Source organism: Ochotona princeps, chromosome 17 (genome assembly GCF_030435755.1).
Source record: "Ochotona princeps isolate mOchPri1 chromosome 17, mOchPri1.hap1, whole genome shotgun sequence".
Lineage (NCBI taxonomy): Eukaryota > Metazoa > Chordata > Mammalia > Lagomorpha > Ochotonidae > Ochotona > Ochotona princeps.
In genome coordinates this window covers 5,154,186-5,173,002 of record NC_080848.1, presented here as the reverse complement: position 1 = coordinate 5,173,002, position 18,817 = coordinate 5,154,186, and the positions used below count along the sequence as shown (strand labels likewise).

The following is an 18,817-nucleotide window of genomic DNA, read 5'->3' as shown; positions in this document are numbered from 1 at the left end:
ACACCCACATGCCGAGAGGTAGTATGGCAGATATTTCAGTGCAACACAGAATCAAGATTTCTACATTTTGGGGGGAAAAAAAGGTGTTTTTTTTTTTTTTCATGGAAATTAGATACTCTACTAGTTTATTGAGTAAAAAAAATTGAATATCCCACATTTTTAAAAGGCTCTTTTACATAAAGTAGACTTACTGGACAGATCTGGAAGTCAGTCTGAACTGGACATACTATGGATTGAACACACAGATGAGGGTTCCTCATACCACCACCTGGACATGGAGCCGGTAACTCCCTCAAGACTCCTATAAAAACTGCTTCAAAGCCCCTTTGAAGTTGCAATAGTGCAGCAAAACCACAAGTAAACAACTACCTGTTGACCTGGTATTTCAAATATAGACTGAAAGGCCAACAGGCATTTTGTGTGTGTGTGTGTGTGTGTGTGTGCGCGCACACGCAATTTTTTTAAAAACAGATCAAAGGTTGAAAAATTCGCACAGCACTGTCCCTTCACAGAAGGCAAGCCGCTGCGGCACGTCAGGTCGGAGGCCGCCCCCGGAGCTGTAGGCTGTGGAAGTGGGCCTCCTTCAGGGTCTGGTTGATGTGAAAGTAAGGGCCTTGGCACAGAGCAGACTGCTCGGGCATGGGCTGCGGGGTGTTGGGGCTGGATCCGGCCGTGGTCTGACTTAAGCTGCTCTCCGGCCCGCTGCCTCTGTCCGGGCTGTTGATGTTGCTGCTGCTGCTGCTCCCACCACTGTCGCTGCTGGAAGACTGAAAGGTAAAGAAGAAATGGTCACAGGTGGCCACTGCAAGGCTCTCCTGTGCTCGCCAGCACTGCGCCCTGCTCAGAGGTAGCTTCCGATTCAGCCCAAGCGCCAGCCCCAATAGGCAGCAGCTTTCGAGTGCACAAAGTCCGTTCATCGAAGACCTCGCACTGCACCCTCACGGCCACTCAGGCTGCAGTGGCCACGGGGATGGACTGACTACCCACTCTGCAGCCCTGGGAGGGAGTGGGGTCACATTCCAACACAGGCTTGGGCTCCCTCCCACCCCGTCTCCACCCCTTTACCCATCTCCATCTACTGTGACCATCCACTCCAGTTCTCGGCCCCAAGAGGAAGTGGCATCCTCGGCAGATGGAAGAAAAGCCCCGTGGCAAGTCTGCCGTCATCCCGTGGATGCACAGGACACTAACAGGCGGCTGGGAACACTCCGTTAGTGTTTTTGCAGGGTTCAGTGTGGGTATGTGTGCACAAAGGTGTACAAACAAACCTCACTTTTTCTTGGATGTAACTACAAGACTTGTGTGTTAGTGACCCTGAATAAGCTACTCAGCAATTTCAGGTAGGAGTCACCTGAAATTCCTGCCTTCCAACATTTAGGTTCTTGAAGGTAAGGTAATGCTAAAGGATCCCTTTTCAATCAAGGAATCTTACAATTTTAATACTGTATTGCTAATAAATTACAACTCCAGTAACCTGACTGCAATTCCTGTATTTATAATTCAACACAATAATGTACTAGAAGGAATAAATGCCTCAGAAAGTTAGAATTGTAGTAATTGGACCTGGCGCAATAGTCCAGTGGCTAAATCCTGGCCTTGCATGCACCAGGATCCTAGTGGGTGCTGGTTTGTATCCTGGCTGCTCCACTTCCCATCCAACTCCCTGCTTGTGGCCTGGGAAAGCCTTGGGATCCTGCACCCACGTGGGAGACCCGGAAGCGACTCTGGGGTCCCGGTTTCGGGTCAGTTCAGATCTGGCCATTGTGGCCATTTGGGGAGTGAACCAGCTGATGGAAGATCTTTGTCTTCTCCTCTCTGCAAATCTGCCTTTCAAATAAAAAATAAATAAAAAGATACAAGAAAAAAAAACCAGCAAAAAACAAAAAGCAATATTCACAAAGAATCCTTCAGGAACCAAATTAAGATTTGCCATGCTCCACATGTCATTTTGAGCCACTTAGGATGGGTCACATACTCCCCTGCCCATAGTAACAGGAAAAAATCTCCCTATAGTTAAGAAAGCACCTCATAAACGGGTTCTAGTATGTTTCTGAATGAAGTCACATGGTAAAGTTAGCAGCAGAGGCAATTAAACTGAAGACATAAGAGGTCAAATTCAAGATCAAAAACTACGCCACAAAAGGCCTGTCCTAACCTAGTGTAACAACCTGCAAGAGCCTTGCCGGTTCAACAAGCCGCTCACTGCACTCCTGAGAAGTGCCCCCGCCGCGCGCTCTGCTTCCTCCCGGTCTCCACTGCTCTTCGCCGCAGTGCTATCTGAACAATAAGGCAAGAACCAGAATCCGTTCCTAGCAAACTTAAGTTTTCATCTCAAGTATTTATTTATACTTTAATACAAAGAATATCATTACTCTGAAAAAAGCTGGAGGTTCTATAAAATTCAACATGTTAGGAAAGATTTCTTTACAATGCTAAAAGGGGTGGTGGTAGTAAATATACTTGCAATTTCTAGTTTTTAAGTCTTGCAGCTCAACTTTACACAGACATATACATGAATGCTTACTCTTCTTATAAAGACTAAAAACTTAACCATACCTAAACCCACACAGTGTGGACCTGGTTAAATTAAAATACACCCAAGTATAAATACAATGAAATTCTACTGGCCATTAATGAAGACATTTTGAATTAAAACACAGAAACATCTTTAACATTTTTTAGTTTATAATAAATATGTATGTCACATAATATGCTTGTTTTCTTTAATATATTCATGTACACACACATATTTGTATTCACCCTAAACAGTATAACAAGATAATAAAATAAACTTAGAATTTAGATCGTCTATTTCTAATATTTTTATTTATTAGAACTCCTACAATAAATAATTCTTTTGAGGGAAAAAAATGATCATGTGAAGTTAACTAAACACTGCTACTAAAAAACTAAAAGCAAAGCTTTGGTGTGCTTGGGAGAGCAGCGAGGGACGGTCCAAGTGCGTGGGCCTCTGCACCATGCGGAGACCTGCGTGAAATTCCTGGTCTGAGTGTTCCAGTCCTGTGGCCATGTGAGGAGTGAATCAGTGGATAAAAGATTCTCAGGGTCACTCCTGCTCTCTTTGTTGCCTTTCAAATAAAATAAATCTCTTAAAAGTAAAAATTAAAAAGCTCCCAAGGGGCAGACCTTTGGTGTGGGTGTTAAGACCCTCCTTGGCATTGCATTAGGGTGTCTCCTGGTTGCGCCGCCAGCTTCCTGCTCCTGCCCGGCCTCGGGGGCAGGAGGTGCTGGCTCAGGTCCCTCAACCTGTGCCAACTACAAGGAGACCTGGACAGAGCTGGCTTCAACCTGTGCTCAAGGACATTTGAGGAATGGACCAGTAGATCTGAGATCTGTATCTTTCTGCCTTTCAAAAAAAGAAAAACATAAAAATTATAGTTGGGTCAGTAAGATTGTAGGAAGCCTGTCTCAGTTCCCTGAACTCCTAACCTGGGAGCTGGCGCCGTGGTTTCATAAGCTAATCCTCTGCCTGCAGCGCTGGGCTCCCATCTGAGTGCCGACTTGCCATCCAGCTCCTGCTTAGGGCCTGGGAGGGCGGCAGCGGCGGGCCCTTGGGCCCCTGCACCCACGTGAGACCCAGAAGCGCCTGGTCCTGGCAGGCTGAGCTCCGGCAGCCTATGAGGAGTGAAGCAGGGATCTGAAGACTGCTCTATATCATTCCTTCTCCCTGTAACTCTACCTTTCAAACACAAAGAAAAAACCAACTTGTAAAGCTCCCTCAGCTGTTCACTTGCACAGAGCAGACAAGGACAGTTTGAAACCAAACAGCTCAATCGAATCCAGGTGACTATACTTTATGTACCATTTCAACACACATAACACGGTCCATCTATATTACTGTCAAAGGTAAAAACAATACAAGGAAGTTTCAAGAAATTCCAGCAAGATCACCTAATCTATTCCAGTTTCCACCCATTTTTTTTAAGCTCACTGTACAGCTCTAACACAATTCGATTCCTGTTTTCTGCCAACCCAGGTTTTTTTCATGTCAGGGAGATAAGGAATATGTCATCATCTACAAATGTACCAGAAGTGTCCAAAATGAGGGCAAAACCCAGCAATAAGTAACAGCCAGCACAAAACGAAAATGTCCCCCACGGCAAGGATCACCATCAAGCCAGAGTTTTTTCGAGGCCACCACACTGGCCCAACAATAATTCTCACTCTACTGAACATTCCTTTTTGTGTGCTCCAACTTTTTTTCAATTACTCACATACATACTATCCATGCTATGTTCTTGGTGACAACATTTAAAACTTTCTACAGGACAGAGTCAAAAAGCCTTTAAATAAGTAGTAGTGAATCAGCACTGTCGGCTACCACAGCACCTTGCTCACACTGACCAAGCAGCCTCCACTTACTGTTAACCCTAAAGTCTCCATCCCTATCTTAAGATACATCCAACTGCCCAACTGCAGATGCCGCGGTCACACGTGGGACTATCACCATATAGCCAAGGCTGGAATGACCCGAGGGCCAGTGCTGTGGTACAGCAAGTTAAGCTGCTTCTTGCAGCGCCAACATACAGTATCGGGGTGAGAGTTCGAGTCCCCGCGGCTCTGGTTCCTGTTCCATTTCCTCTGACTAAGCCTGGGGAAGGCAGTGGCCCCTGGAACCCATGTAAAAGATCCAGATGGAGTTCTAGGCTCCTGGACATAGCATACCCAGCCTGCAATGCTGAGAAATTCTATGGAGTGAAACAGCAAATAGATCACTCCTTTTCTCCTTGTCACTCTGCCTTTCAACTAAATAAACTATTTCTTTTTTAAGATTTATTTTTATTGGAAAAGCAGGTTTTCAGGGAGAAGAAAAGACAGTAAAAAATCCTCCACACAATGATTCACTCCCCAAGTGGCTGCAACAACTGGAGCTGAGCTGATTTGAAGCCAGGAGCCAGAAGCCTATTGTGGGTCTCTTGTGCAGGCACAGGCTCCCAAGGCTTTGGGCCAGCCGCTGCTGCATTTCCAGGCCACAGCAGTGACTGGATTCAAAGTGGAGCAGCTGGGACACAAACCAATGCCCATGAGATCATGGCACTTAGAGGTGGAAGATTAACGAACTGAGGCATCATGCTGGGCCCTCAACTAAATAAATTTAAAAACTAAAACAATTAAAACAAAAACAAAAAAATTGAAAAGGGCCCCAGACAGAGGCTTATCTGTGTGCTTTTTATGTGCAAGCAGACATTTGCCTAGGTGGGCCCCGTCATTCAGGAAATACGCGGGGGCCTCTCAGGAAGAGAACAGCACTGTCCCACTGCCGGCAGGAGGCCAAGGCTGCGGGAGCCAGGGGCCAACCTCCAAGGGGCAGCGGGAGAGGGGCAGCCAGTGGCTGGTCCGCAGGAAGAACACAGAGCTGTGAGGGGCCCAACCAGACGCCCACGCCCCGGGCAGCCTGCGAGAGGTCCTACACACATTCGGCATTCTGAGGCTGCCAACCGGGCTCCGCCACCCCTGTGGGAAACCTGGAATGAGCACCCAGCTCTAGCTAAGTCCCAGCTGGCACAGCCACCAGAGAGTGAACTAACCAAAGTCTTTTTTTTTTTTTTCACTTGACTTAAACAACAATAACAAAACCAATTATTTCAAAGGCAGAATGTTGGAAATCTTGCAACAACTGGTCCATTCCCACATGTCTGCAGCAGGCAAAGTTGAGGCAGGCCAAAGGCAGAAGCCATGAACTTCACCTAGGTTTCCCACATGGTGGCAGGGTCCCAAGCACTGGGGTCATCTTGTGCTGTATTAGCAGTGAGCTGGTAAGGAAACAGAACCTCCAGCACACATGCCAGCATCACAAATGTGCTAAACCCTCCATGTCACTGTGCCAGGCCCAGGTAAGTTTTATTTTATTTTTTTTTTTAAAGATTTATTCATTTTCTTACAGCCAGATATACACAGAGAGGAGAGACAGAGAGGAAGATCTTCCGTCCGATGATTCACTCCCCAAGTGAGCCGCAACGGGCCGATGTGCGCCAATCTGAAGCCGGGAACCTAGAACCTCTTCTGGGTCTCCCACGCGGGTGCAGTGTCCCAATGCATTGGGCTGTCCTCGACTGCTTTCCCAGGCCACAAGCAGGGAGCTGGATGGGAAGTGGAGCAGCCGGGATTAGAACCGGCGTCCATATGGGATCCCGGGGCGTTGAAGGCGAGGACTTGAGCCGCTAGGCCACGCCGCCGGGCCCACCCAGGTAAGTTTTAAAAAGAACACAGCCAGGGCCAATGTTGTGGTACAGCACTGCACACAGCTCCTTTCAGAGCCCAGCTGGTCCACTTCCACTGGGAAATCAGCAGGTAAGAGCCCAAGTACTTGGGCCCCCGCCACCCATGGGGACACTGATGGAGTTACAGGCTCCCAGCTGCAGCCTCACCCAGTCCAGCCACTGTGGCATTCTATGGGATGAATTAGCACCTGGAAGATCTATCTATCCCTTTCTCTCTCACTTTATTATTAAAAAGAGGGGCCAAAGTTATGAAATAGCACGTTAACCCTCTGCCTGCGGTGTTGGCATCACATGTGGGCACCAGTCTGTGTCCCAGTTGCTCCACTTCCGATCCAGTTCCCTGCTAATGTTCATGGAAAAGCAGTGGGAGATGGCATGAGTGCCTGAGCCCCTGCACCCATGGGAGAGCCCCAGAGGAAGCACTAGGCTCCCTGCCTTCAGCCTGACCCAGCTGCGGGGGCCTTTTGGGGAATGAGCCAGTAGGTGGTGATCTCTCCTCCCCTCTCTCTGCCTTTCAAGTAAATGAAAAATAAATCTTAAAAAAGTAAGAATACAGAAAGAGCAAGCCAGTTCCTTGCTGCAGGGATCTGTGAGATCAGTGGGGCTGGGAGACTGACAGCAGGCCCCCCAAAGACCTGGGGGACTGAGGAAACAGGGAGGCAAGAACACAACCAGAGGGAAAAGGGAGGAATGGGCTGACACGCATCGCCCCGGGCTAGGCCTGGTCAACGCCTGCTTAACTGGGGCCTTCATGAATTTCTTTCTCCCAACTTTCATTGGAAAGGCAGATTTCCAGAGAAGGAAGGACAGGGAGAGAGAGCCTCCATGCCACTGGTTCACTCCCCAGACAGACACAACGTCTGGAGCCGAGCTGATCCCAAACCAGGAGTTCCTTGTCTCTGACGCACGTGCAGGGCCCCAAGGCTCTGGGCCGTCCTCTACTGCTTTCCCAGCCACAGGCAGGGAGCTGGACGGGAAGTGGAGCAACTGGGACACAGACGGCATCTAAACGAGATTCTGGTGCTGGCAAGGGAGGGATCAGTTAGCTGAGCCAGCCACTGGGAAGTGCCTGCTCCGCAGAATAAAAGGAGACAGCCGGGTCCAGCGAGGGAAGGCCAAATGAGGAAGTTCTGGCCAAGGTGGCAGGCTGAGGCCGCGTGATGGACAAGGGCAGAGAAGCATAAAGCAAGCTGGGCGGGGCTGGAGGGAAAGACAGAACACGAGGGGGAGGGAGAGAGACAAGAAAATACCCCCTCACTAGGCAAAACCCAGTAGCAGCGAGGAAGCAGGGACCCAGAGCACAGCAGCAGGGCCCACGGGTCCCCTCAGGTGGCAGGGAGGACGCTGCGGAGGAAGAGGAGAGGAAGGCAGACCGGGCCCACTGGCTCGGCCCCCAGCAGCAGAGTGCTCCCAGGGCCCTTAGCTGAGACTGCGTCACGTGCCAACATTCCAGGGTGGGAAGTCCGTTAACAGATAACCCATTTATACCCAGACAACTCTAAATTCCACTTCCACTATGAAAGGACTTAAGGCCTGTGGGGAAATGGCATAAAAAGATACGCTTAATTGGACAAAGAAATATGTTTAAATACGTACACGGGTTTTTACAATATGCAATTTCCATAAACTTCTTTGTCCCAGCTCCCCACTTCCCATCCAGCTCCCTACTTGTGGCCTGGGGAAGCAGTCAAGAATAGCCCAAAGCCTTGGGACCCTGCACCTGCGTGGGAGATCCTGGCTCTGGATCAGCCCAGCTCCGACTGTTGTGGCCACCTGGGGAGTGAACCAGTGGACGGAAGATCTTTCTCTCCTTCACTCTGTAAATCTTCCTTTTCAATAAAAATAAATCAATCTGAGCCCGGCACGGTAGCCTAGCAACTAAAATCCTCGCCTTGCATGCGCCAGTATCCCATATGGGCATTGGTTCAAGTCCCGGCCACCCATCCAGCTCCCTGCTTGTGGCCTGGGAAAGCAGTGGAGGCTGGCCCAAAGCCTTGGGACTCTGCACCCACATGGGAGACCCGGATGAGGTTCTGGGCTCCTGGCTTCAGATCGGCTCAGTTCTAGCTGATGTGGCTGTTTGGGAAGTAAACCACTGTCTCTTCTAAATCTGCCTTTCCAGCAAAAACAAATCTTTAAATATATATGTATTTCCTCGCCCCCAACTAAAAGGAGGCGGCGCAGCATTATTCTCTGTGCCTATGGCTAGGCAGGCCTGGATCTCAATGCCTTTGGACACAACTCCTGCGTCGTGTCCTCGGGGTGACCGCACACACAGCATCTGTCTGGGGCCCCTGCTCTCTTACTGAAAAGTGAAGACAAAATCCCCAGTGGCACCCCATGCAGGGCCCCCAACTGCAGCTTCCTGCTCAGGCATACTCCGAGGTGGCTGCGCCGGCTCAGGGGGCTGGCTTCCTGCCACCCCCCCCACCCCCGCCCGCAAACTCAGGGAGCCAGGTCTTGGCCTCAGCGGCTGCAGAGGCATCACCCAGCATATGGACAAGCACATTCCCTCTCTGCCTTTCAAGAAAAGAGGAGGAAAAAAGAAAAAAATGTAAAACTTACTAAAATATGAAAAAAGGCAAACAGAAATGAGTTTCTGCTTTCCTCACACACTTTCACTTCCAGCCCCCAGGGACACTGAGGCAGACACTAGCTCGTTTCCCAGGTGACGAGCACACATGTGGGGAAAGTCCAGGTAATCCAATGCCTCCCAGCTCCTCCCTCGGCGCTGGCCGATCACTACACTGAGGGGAAACATAACTTTTGGAAACTAATTATAAGTAACAATTTTAACTCTCCCTTAGATTTTAAACAAATTCTGAAATTAAGTGTTTCAAGAAAGACACACAGGAAGTGGTTTCTCTTATGTAGGTCAGTCTCAAGGAAGTTTATTCTCTGACCCTCTCTCAGAGTAAAAGGCACCCATTTCCATTAACACTGTTGTATACGTTATTAATAAAATAACTGGCCAAGACTGCATCATTCCATCTCACACACTACTGTCAAGCGGCAGTTCAGTGCCCCTGAACTTGACCCTGGTGTGCTGCAAGCATGAGCAGGTCCTCAAGGCGTCTCTTGCCAGGGCGATGCCCTGAGGCCCTCTCTTGCCAGGGCGATGCCCTGAGCTCTGCTCCCTGGCTCTCCTCCCTGCTCACCCCACCCTGGGAAACACCCCATCAGCAGCAGGACCTGATGACCTGACACAAGGCACCCACTGGACCCTGCAGGGTAACACAAACAATCCACCCTGCCCAGGAGGCTCAACAGGCAAGACACTGAATAACAAGACATTGGTTTTTTCCGAGATACTGAGGCACAGGTCATCTGAAGGTCATCTGCCGCAAACAACAGTTAAACTAAGATTAAAGCGTCTGTCTTACCCAGAGACCAAAAATGTTCATTTTAAAAAGAACATTTCTGGGGCTGATGCTGTGGTTCAACAGGCTAATACTCCACCTTCAAGCGTCAGCAACCGGTATGGGCAGCTGTTTGTGTCCCAGCTGCTTCACTTCCAATCCAGTTCCTGCCTCTAACCTGGGAAAGCAGTGGAGAACAGCCAAAGCCACGGGACCCTGCAACTTCACAGAAGACCCAGATGAGGCTCCTGGCTCCTGGCTTCCTATGGGCTCAGCTCCGGCTGCTGTGGGCATTTGGGGAGTAAACCAGAGGATGCATGATCTTTCTCTGTAAATCTGTCTTTCCAATATAAATAATAAATAAATTTTAAAAGGATTTCTACTCTTGTTCGCAGGCATTAAGATCATAGATATAAGGAAACAAATACACACTAGACACAGTGCAGCTCAGAGCTACCGAGCTGCACTTACAGACACAAGTAACAACAGACTCTGCAAAGCCCAAAAGAACAGTGGAAACTCAACCACGACTACAATTTTATCATAAGATGCTCACAGGAGCTGTAGGCCCCGGTCTCCCAAGGGTTAACTCCACAGCTTAGCTTGTTTCTAAGGGGTAACAGATTGGGCAATCTTGGCCTGATACATTTACCCCCTGGCTTGAATGCAAGTTACTCTTCCCAGCTTCCCCTTTGTTAAGATGCCCCCAGGGGAGCTTAGGAGTTGCTAGAGCATTGGGATAATACTGGGAGGGACTAGGCAGACTATAAAAGATGCAGTCTGACCCCAAATAAACAGCATTCTGTTCCACTGCATGTTGTCTTGTGTGTTGTCTTTTTGTAACCCTAGTCCCTCCGCTCTGCTCGGGGCACGCTGCGACGCCTGCGTTGCCGACAGGGAGCTGCAAGTCTTTGGTTTTCTTTCATCCCTGATATTTTCCAATTATTACATTAAACAAAAGCTCAATTACTTTTCCGTTAATCATTGAACAAAAATAGAACAGAACTTAAAGAGAGGGGGATAAAAAAAGCCATAGAAAGTCTAGTCTTTCCATAGGTGGAATTTTTTATATATATATTTTTTTTATTGAAAAGTCAAATTCACAGAGACAGAGAGAGGAAGATTTTGCCTTCACTGGCTCACACCCCAGGTGGCCGAACAGCCAGAGCTGCACTGATCCGAAGGCAGGAGCCACAAGCAGGCAGCTGCAAGGGAAGTGGAACAGCCGGGACTTGAACGGCAAGCAAGGAGAGGACTTTAGCCACTAGGCTACCATGCCTCAATCCCTATAAATGGATTTTAATCTTAGCCTGTTCATTAATATTTCCTAAATGGGTACTCCTGCAGGACAGTTACTGATTTCTGCCACTTTCGGGAGTTATTTGAATTACTGCTAAAGACAAACTAAAAATGGGTCAGATCCATTGTCAGGACCTCATTAAAGTGCACGCTCTTTCAGTGGTGAGAACTGGGTGGCGTGTGAGCTGTGAGACCACGGCTTTGGAGTCTGTCACAAAAGCATTTCTCTGATAGTGCAACGCCTGTTACGGTCGGAGCCTCCACCGCGACACAGTGGTTTAAGTCTCCCTGAGACAGCATACAAGCTTCTCATAGAAGAGTCCAAGTCCCAGCAGATCCTCTTCTCATCTGGCTGCTGGCTGGTGTGCAGCCAAGGCAGACGATGGCCCAAGTACTTGGACCCTGCCACAAACGGGAGGCAGGGCTGGAGTTCTTGGCACCTGGCTTCACCCTGGACTAGCACTAGAGGCTCGGGCATTTGCAGAATGAACCAGCAGATGGAATATCTCTCCCGTTATGGCTTTCAAATTAACAAACCTATATTTTTAAATTATTTTATAGAGTAAAAATCATCAGGTGCATAGTTTAATAGAAACATGACCACAGAGTTGGCTTCCTTCCCTCCCCAGGGAGCCTTCCTTCCCCCTAGAATGCAAACTTTCAGGAAATTACAACTGTAGCCTCCCTGTTCACTGTCCCCACAACACTTCAAGACAGGTTTGGGGGCCCAGCGTGACGACTCAAGTGGCTACATCCTCGCCTCGCACACGCTGGGATTCCATATGGGCAGCTGCTCCACTTCCCATCCAGCTCCCTGCCTGTGGCCTGGGAAAGCAGTAGGGGCTGGCCCGAAGCCTTGTGATGAGGCACCCACATGGGAGACCCAGAAGAAGCTCCTGGCTCCTGGCTTTGGATGAGTGTAACTGCAGCCATTTCAATCATTTGGGAATGAACCAGCAGGCAGAAGATCTTTCTCTAACTCCTTCTCTCTGTAAATCTGTCTTTCGATAAAAATAAATAAATCTTGGGCCCAGCGCAGTAGGCCAGTGGCTAAAGTCCTTGCCTTGCACGTGCCAGGATCCCATATGAACACCAGTTCTAATTTCAGCTGTTCCACTTCCCATCCCGCTCCCTGTTTATGGTCTGCAAAAGCAATCGAGGACGGCCTAAAGCCTTGGGACCCTGTACCCGTGTGGGAGACCCAGAAGAGGCTCCAGGCTCCTGGCTTCAGATGGCTCAGCTCCAGCCGTTGCGGCCACTTGGGGAGTGAGTCAGTGGATGGAGCATCTTCCTCTTTGTACACCTAACTTTCCAATAAAAATAAAATAAAATAAATAATAAATAAATCGTTCAAAGAGAGAGAGGTTTTAAAGACACAAACCTTACATATCCTGCATGCTTCTGGTTTCTACCAAAGTAAGGTGAATTGAAGCAACAAGGATCATGACAACGGCTTTTACTGGCTTAAACTATCAGAAAATTGATTTCTGCAATGCAAACTAGGGGGTTCAAAAACGGGCTTTCAAAGGTCCCTGAAACTTCCAATACAACATTGGCAGAGTGCGCGCACGTGTGTGTGTGTGTGTGTGTGTGTGTGTGTGTGTGAGAACCCAAACATGAACTACCAACCGAACAAGAGGCTGCACAGCTTCCTCAAACAGGAAGGGAATTCTTAGCCACCATCACCAAACCATCACCTGTTTTTCATTAATAATGTCCTTTAACGACATGGCCCAGGCTGGGTCGATGCCATGGAGTGGAGACGGTGACCCGCAGGCCTGCCTACCTCCGTGTCCCAGGACTCCTGGAAGACGGCGTTTCGGCTGCTCCTCTTGGTCTGCGGGGGAAGGTGGAGGTCCTCTTCATTGCCATTCCTTCTCCTTTTCCTGAAATTCAACAAGGAGGAGAAAGACAATCCAACAATGGATTTTAATAGGAAAACCATGGGGCCCAGTGCGATAGCATAGCGGTTAAAGTCCTCGCCTTGCATGCACCGGGATCCCATATGGGTAACAGTTCTAATCCCGGTGGCCCTGCTTCTCACCCAGCTCCCTGCTTCTGGCCTGGGAAAGCAGTCAAGGATGGCCCAAGACTTTGGGACCCTGCACCTGTGTGGGAGACTTGTAAGAAACTCCAGGCCCCTGGCTTCGGATTGTCGCAGCCCCAGCCATTGTGGTCACTTGGAGAGTGAATCATCAGATGGAAGATCTTCCTCTCTGTCTCTCCTCCTTTCTGTATATCTGACTTTCCAATAAATAAATTATATATATATATATATATATATACACACACACACACACACACACACATATATATAAAGATACAGGAAAAATCGCATGTTTCTCTAGCAAGTGTCCTCAGATGGACAAGAAACAAAAATCCGCATGCACTCCACATAAGAATCAAGCACGTCAAAAGTCCTGCAACCAGTTAACAAAGAGATAAAGGAAGTCCAACTTTCAGTCCACCGCCTGGAACTATACTGTCCACTATGGCAGCCCTTAACCCCACAGGCCCGTGCCAATAACTGAAACTCAGATTCTATTCCTGGCTCAGTAGACACATGCCCAGTGTGAAACAGCCTTTGGGGCTGGTGGGTGCTAGCCCTGAGCAACCCAGACGGAGAACATTCCTAGATGGCATACAGTTCTACTTACTGGCCAGGGCCAGCCAGAGGGTTCCTTGGTGCAGAGTTGCCATAACTATTCAATCAAATTGCAACAGTGAAAATGATAAAAATGAAAATTTTGGCAAGTTTTTAAATTTCTATTTCGGGGCCCGGCACGGTGGCCTAGCAGCTAAAGTCCTCGCCTTGCACGTGCCAGGATCCCATATGGGAGCCTATTCTAATTCTGGCAGCCCTGCTTCCCATCCAGCTCCCTGCTTGTGGCCTAGGAAAGCAGTTGAGGACGGCCCAAGACTTTGGGACCCTGCACCTGTGTGGGAGACCCAGAAGAGCTCCTGGTGGCTTCGGATCAGCACAGCTCCAGCCGTTGTGGTCACTTGGGGAGTGAATCATTGGATGGAAGATCTTCCTTTCTGTCTCTCCTCCTCTCTGTATATCTGACTTTCCAATAAAACAAATAAATCTTGAAAAAAATTAATAAAATAAAAAATCAATTTCAATTTCCTACACAGTTATATACTTCCTAGGTTAAGGAGACCAGCTTTCTGTGGCAGGTCCTAAACCCAAGGGCAAGTGTCTAGCCACTAGGGATACTACGTGATAACCTTCTGAGGCAGGCGTTACAGTACAGCGGATCAAGCCACAGCTTGGGGCGCCCACACCCTAATCCCTCACCAGGAGCTGGCTCAAGTTCTGGCCCTTCACTTCTCACCCAGCTTCCTGCGACTAGCCTGGGAGCAAGTGTTTCAGTCCTGGCCCGTCCACAGAGATCCACACAGCAGCCTTGGCTGCAGCCCGACACGATGACTGCTCACGTGTCTGACTGCAGTGACAGAGATCTCTGTCTCTCCCCACTCCTCCGTCACTCGCCTTCCCTGGGCTCAACTCTCTCTAGTCTGCGACACTCTGAATACGTCTAACTTCAGTAACATACACAGATCTCAGTTTAGGTCTGAAATGACAGCATGTGGTTCTGATAAAACTTTAAACAACCTGTTGTGGGCTGCACCAGTTACCTCATTCTAAAATGCAGTTGCTTCAAAATAACATAACTATTTTCACCTAAGTTTCTGCCAGGTTGAAAAAATCAGGTGACGATCAGGTTTTAAGATGCCCTGAGTGGACGGGATATGACCCTAAGATTCAGACTGCTACCTTGGTCCTCATACGACCAAGTACATCTGCTTGGCAGCGTGCTGCTGGAGCAAAGCAGCATCTAACGGGAGGCCAGGGCACACCCAGGAGAATTGGCCAGTGGCAGAAGCCTGTCCCCACACTCTCACTTTATCAGGGTGACAACAGCCAATTGCTGCTCTGGGCTGCTGAGTCACCTGAACTAAACGTCCGAGGCTGACCAAAATTTGCCATTTCCTTGTTTATAATGGGGAACGTGTGCCTGCAGTGGCAACATGGATGTCAAGGAGGTTGCTCAGCAGACAGAGTGAAGGAAGAGAGGACCGGCTGGCTGTGCGCCTTCCAGCTGAACTCTGGGTCCAGCCTCGGAGGCAGCAGGTTGCTTCTGGACCCAGAGTTCTCTCTCTGGCCCACAGGGAGCCCTTCCCTTAACAGGGTACCACAGAAACTTCACCCATTTTCTCATTTGCCTTTTTCTAGACTACTGGCCGACCCCATCCCTGAAACCTTTACACAACACTGCCCGAGAACTGGCAGGATTACGACTGCATCCTCACCAATTACAGCTTTTGGCATTGATGCCACGGGCCAGGCTGTAATTTCAGCAGGCACCCTATCATTGATGGACTCTCCCGGCCGGCCGAGCCGACGGCTGTTTAGCCTGTCGCACTTCTAATGAGAGCTGACACCACCATATTCTTTATTCTCCTTACCTCCCACTTTCTGTCGCCTCTCAGATCAACAGTGACACAAGCTGAGAGTACCGGCCTCCGTGCTTTTCAGACTTCCTTTAAAACAGAACTCTCTTCTTAGTGGAACATTTCCTCAATACATGCAAAATGCAAGAGTTCTTCGATCAAAAGGATCTGTCACAGGCAAAAAGCACGGATCCCTCCGACTCACACGCAAACCCAGCCGGCTGGGAGACAGCCTGAGAATCCACAAGCCTACCTTTCAGCTGAAAACTAAGCAAACACTCAGAGAAGCAACGGACCGGGAGGGAGCAAGGCAACAGTCGTGGGCAGAGCAGGGCCCGGCCACCTCTGGAAAGACCAGGTGAGGGGAAAGAGCTAGCAGAAAACCTGCCCAGCACGAAGCCACCACTGGCTTAGCGGGTGCGAGGACCGCCACCGCCACAGTAGGGACACTCTCCGTACAAGCGCTTTACTGCAGGAAATCGCTCAGACTTCTTCCGATAGCTGAGCTGCTCCGAGAAGGCAGCAAACCAACTGCATCTGGGAAGGGGGGTGTAAGCAGCCCCTCGGAGTGCACCCCTGTTTTGCACACACCCTCCTGACCACAGGCTCCTTGACCCGAGCCAGGAACGCGCAGGCTGCTCAGGCCTAAGTCAGGGAGCGTTCCAGAAAGCTCCGGGCCAGGACAAAACTTGTGTTCCAGACAAAGGTCCCAGGCGGCGCAGAGGCAGAAAACCCAAAACAGCCGGATCGGGTGGTGCAGGAGTTTCTCCATGGAGCGTAATTTTTTTTTTTAAAATCCTAACCTGAAATAAACCCGATCTTCTTTAGGTGCCGGCTACCCCATCCCAACTTTCTCCTCCCTCTCAGAGAACACCCCGCAGTCACACGGCTCGGGTGAGGTGGGGGCGCCCCCCGAACAGTTCAGAATCCTGCCCCACCTCGGGATCGGCCCCCCTCGGGGGCTCCCAACCGTCAGGTGGCCTCGCCGCCGCCTCCCAGTCGCGGGGTTCAGCAGCCCCACCGCCGTTCTGACCTTGGCCCCGCGCCCCGACGGGCACCCCCAGGGGCCCCCACCTCCATCCCTGCGCCCATCCCCCGCAACCCCCGAAAAAACCCGAGGGACGGCCACGCTGCAGGGTCACCGTCTCTTGGCACTTCCTTCCCAAATAGGAAAGGGATGGCGGCAGAGACCCTCCTCCAGCCGTCCGCAGGGTCCAGCAGGGATGCCCGGCCCTCCGGCCCTCCCTCTCCGCCCGGTCCACGCCGGCTCGGAGCCCTGGCGTCGCGCGCCCCCCTCAGCGCCTCCGGCCAGCGGTCGCTGTCCTCTCACCTGGGGCGCAGGCGCTCGCTCATGGCAGCCGGTGGAAGGGAGCGCCGTGGCGCCGCCCCGCGCGACGAGGGAACGGCCGGGGTCGAGAGCGGCCGGCCGCCACGCCCACCCCCTCGGGCCCGGGCTCTGGCCGCAGCTCGGGTGGACGCGGCCGGTGGGGAGCGCCCCTCGGTCGGACCCGTACCACCACCACTTCCGGCTTCTCCTCCGCGCCCCCCCATGTCGCCGCCGCCGTGGTCCCGCCCTCGTGCGCCTGCGCGGCGGCGCGCCGCCCGGTGACCCCGCCCACGGGACAGAGGCGCGTCCTAAGGGGGAGGAGCTTCTTCGAGAGAGGTCCTCGTGCCGAGGTGGCCCGGGCTTTCTCCTTTCACCAAGAAGGGGTGGAACCCGGGATAGAAAAAAAGAAGGCAGGTTTATAATACATGAAAACAGGTCGTTGTCGCAGGATCCAAGGGCTCGGCTTAGCTCTCTGTGAGGGGATAGTTTTCGAAAACTCAGGGCGATCTCTTCAGGCAGCGGCGTGGACGGCCTGCCCCTGGTCCTGTATCGGGGGTTGGGCAGGCGCTCGAGGGGGGCCCCCGAGGACGGAGAGCTGGGGGACCCCGGGCGGTGCCGGTGTAGGCTCCGGGCGGTAGGGCGGTGCCGGTGGAGCGTTCCGGGCGATGCTGGTGGGGGGCCCCGGGCGGTCGGGCGGTGCTGGACGGGAGCTCCGGCCGCTCCTCAGCCTGGGGGCTGTTTCCACGTTCTAGGTGTGTTGGGGGGAGACTGCTGAGGCGGGAGGGGAGCGGGGTCGCCAGCCGGTCCTCGGAGCGGCCCCCCAGGAAGCTGGAGGAGGAGGCGGCCACCAGCCGAGGGCGAGCAGGAGCTTCTCCCCTGGGAGCCTCCGCCAGGCTGGTGAGCCTGGAAGAACAGCCCCGGGGCGACGGCTGCAGAAAATTCGGTTTCTCCCGGTTTCGGTTCCTTGACTCGACGTGGTGTGGTGTGTGTGCTGCCAGGTGACCACTCCGATCGTGGTGCGGTGTGGTCTGGTATGTTGTGTGGTGCAGTACGGTATGGTGTGGCGTGGTGTGATGCCAGGTGACCGCTCTGATCTTGAAACGGTGCAATGCGGTGTGGTGTGGTGCGTTATGGTGTGAGTGACCACACTGATCATGTCTGTTTCACACAGGCTGAGGTTCCCATTCGCCCCACTCGGGAACGGTGGGCTGGAGACTAGAAGGCATGGGCGTCCCAGAGAAGTCACCCCGAAAGTAGCATCTTCCTCGAGGAGCTCAGGTAAGCAAAGGAGTCACCGGGTTGGCTATGCGGGAGTCACAGATGCTGGCCCTGACTGCTCGACTTCTGATCCAAATTCCTACTGAGAGCCTGGGAAAGCCGAGGAGGACAGCCCAAGTCCCTGGACCCCCCCACAGCCACGTGGGGGGACTGGGAGAACTCCTGGCTCCTGGCTCCTCCTTGGCGCAGCCTGGAAAGGTGTGGACATCTGGGGAGTGAACCAGCAGATGGAAGATCTCTCAGTACTGTCGAATAAATAAATAAATCTTTTAAAAAGGACAGGTGGGGAGAAAGAGGGTCTCACTGTGCTCGAGTAACCCCTGTTTGCTGGCCTTAGCACCTTAAGGTGGGTTGGTTGCTGTGAGAACTGGACTGGCCAAGCTTATTTCTCTCCTGCATGGTTTCATAGACAGGAGGAACGGCTGTCACATCATTGTGTAATGATAACATTTGTGCATTTACATCTACAGAAAGAATTGCCACAACAAGCATCACAGGCCAAGCCCAGGGCTAGGGTGGACACTGGGAATGTCCCCTCCCCATGGAGCTTTTATTTTGGTAATGGGATAAATCATGTAAAATAAAATAACTAAAACATTTTCTTCTCCCGATTCTACAGAATAACAAGTACAAACAATTTTTTAAAACAGTATTTTTTAAAGGTATGTTTTTCTTGGAAAGTCAGATTTACAAAGAGAAGATGATACACAAAGATCTTCCATCCACTGGCTCACTCGCCAAGTGGCTGCAACAGCTGGAGCTGAGCCGTTCTGAAGCCAGAAACCAGGATCTTCTTCTGGGTCTCCCATGTAGGTTCAGGGTCCCAAGTCTTTGGGCCGTCCTTGACTGCTTTC

The 18,817-nt window shown here is 51.0% G+C and overlaps 1 protein-coding gene across 1 annotated transcript; it reads right to left on the bottom strand.

Moving 5' to 3' along the window:
- Positions 1-135: 135 nt before the first annotated feature.
- Positions 136-16,985, bottom strand: FAM104A (family with sequence similarity 104 member A). The gene is made up of 3 exons (XM_058676229.1): positions 16,689-16,985; positions 12,687-12,786; positions 136-767 (listed from the first exon to the last, which is right to left on the bottom strand). The coding sequence occupies exons 1-3, from the start codon at positions 16,907-16,909 to the stop codon at positions 534-536; spliced, it is 555 nt and encodes a 184-aa protein (XP_058532212.1). The 5' UTR covers positions 16,910-16,985; the 3' UTR covers positions 136-533.
- Positions 16,986-18,817: the final 1,832 nt, after the last annotated feature.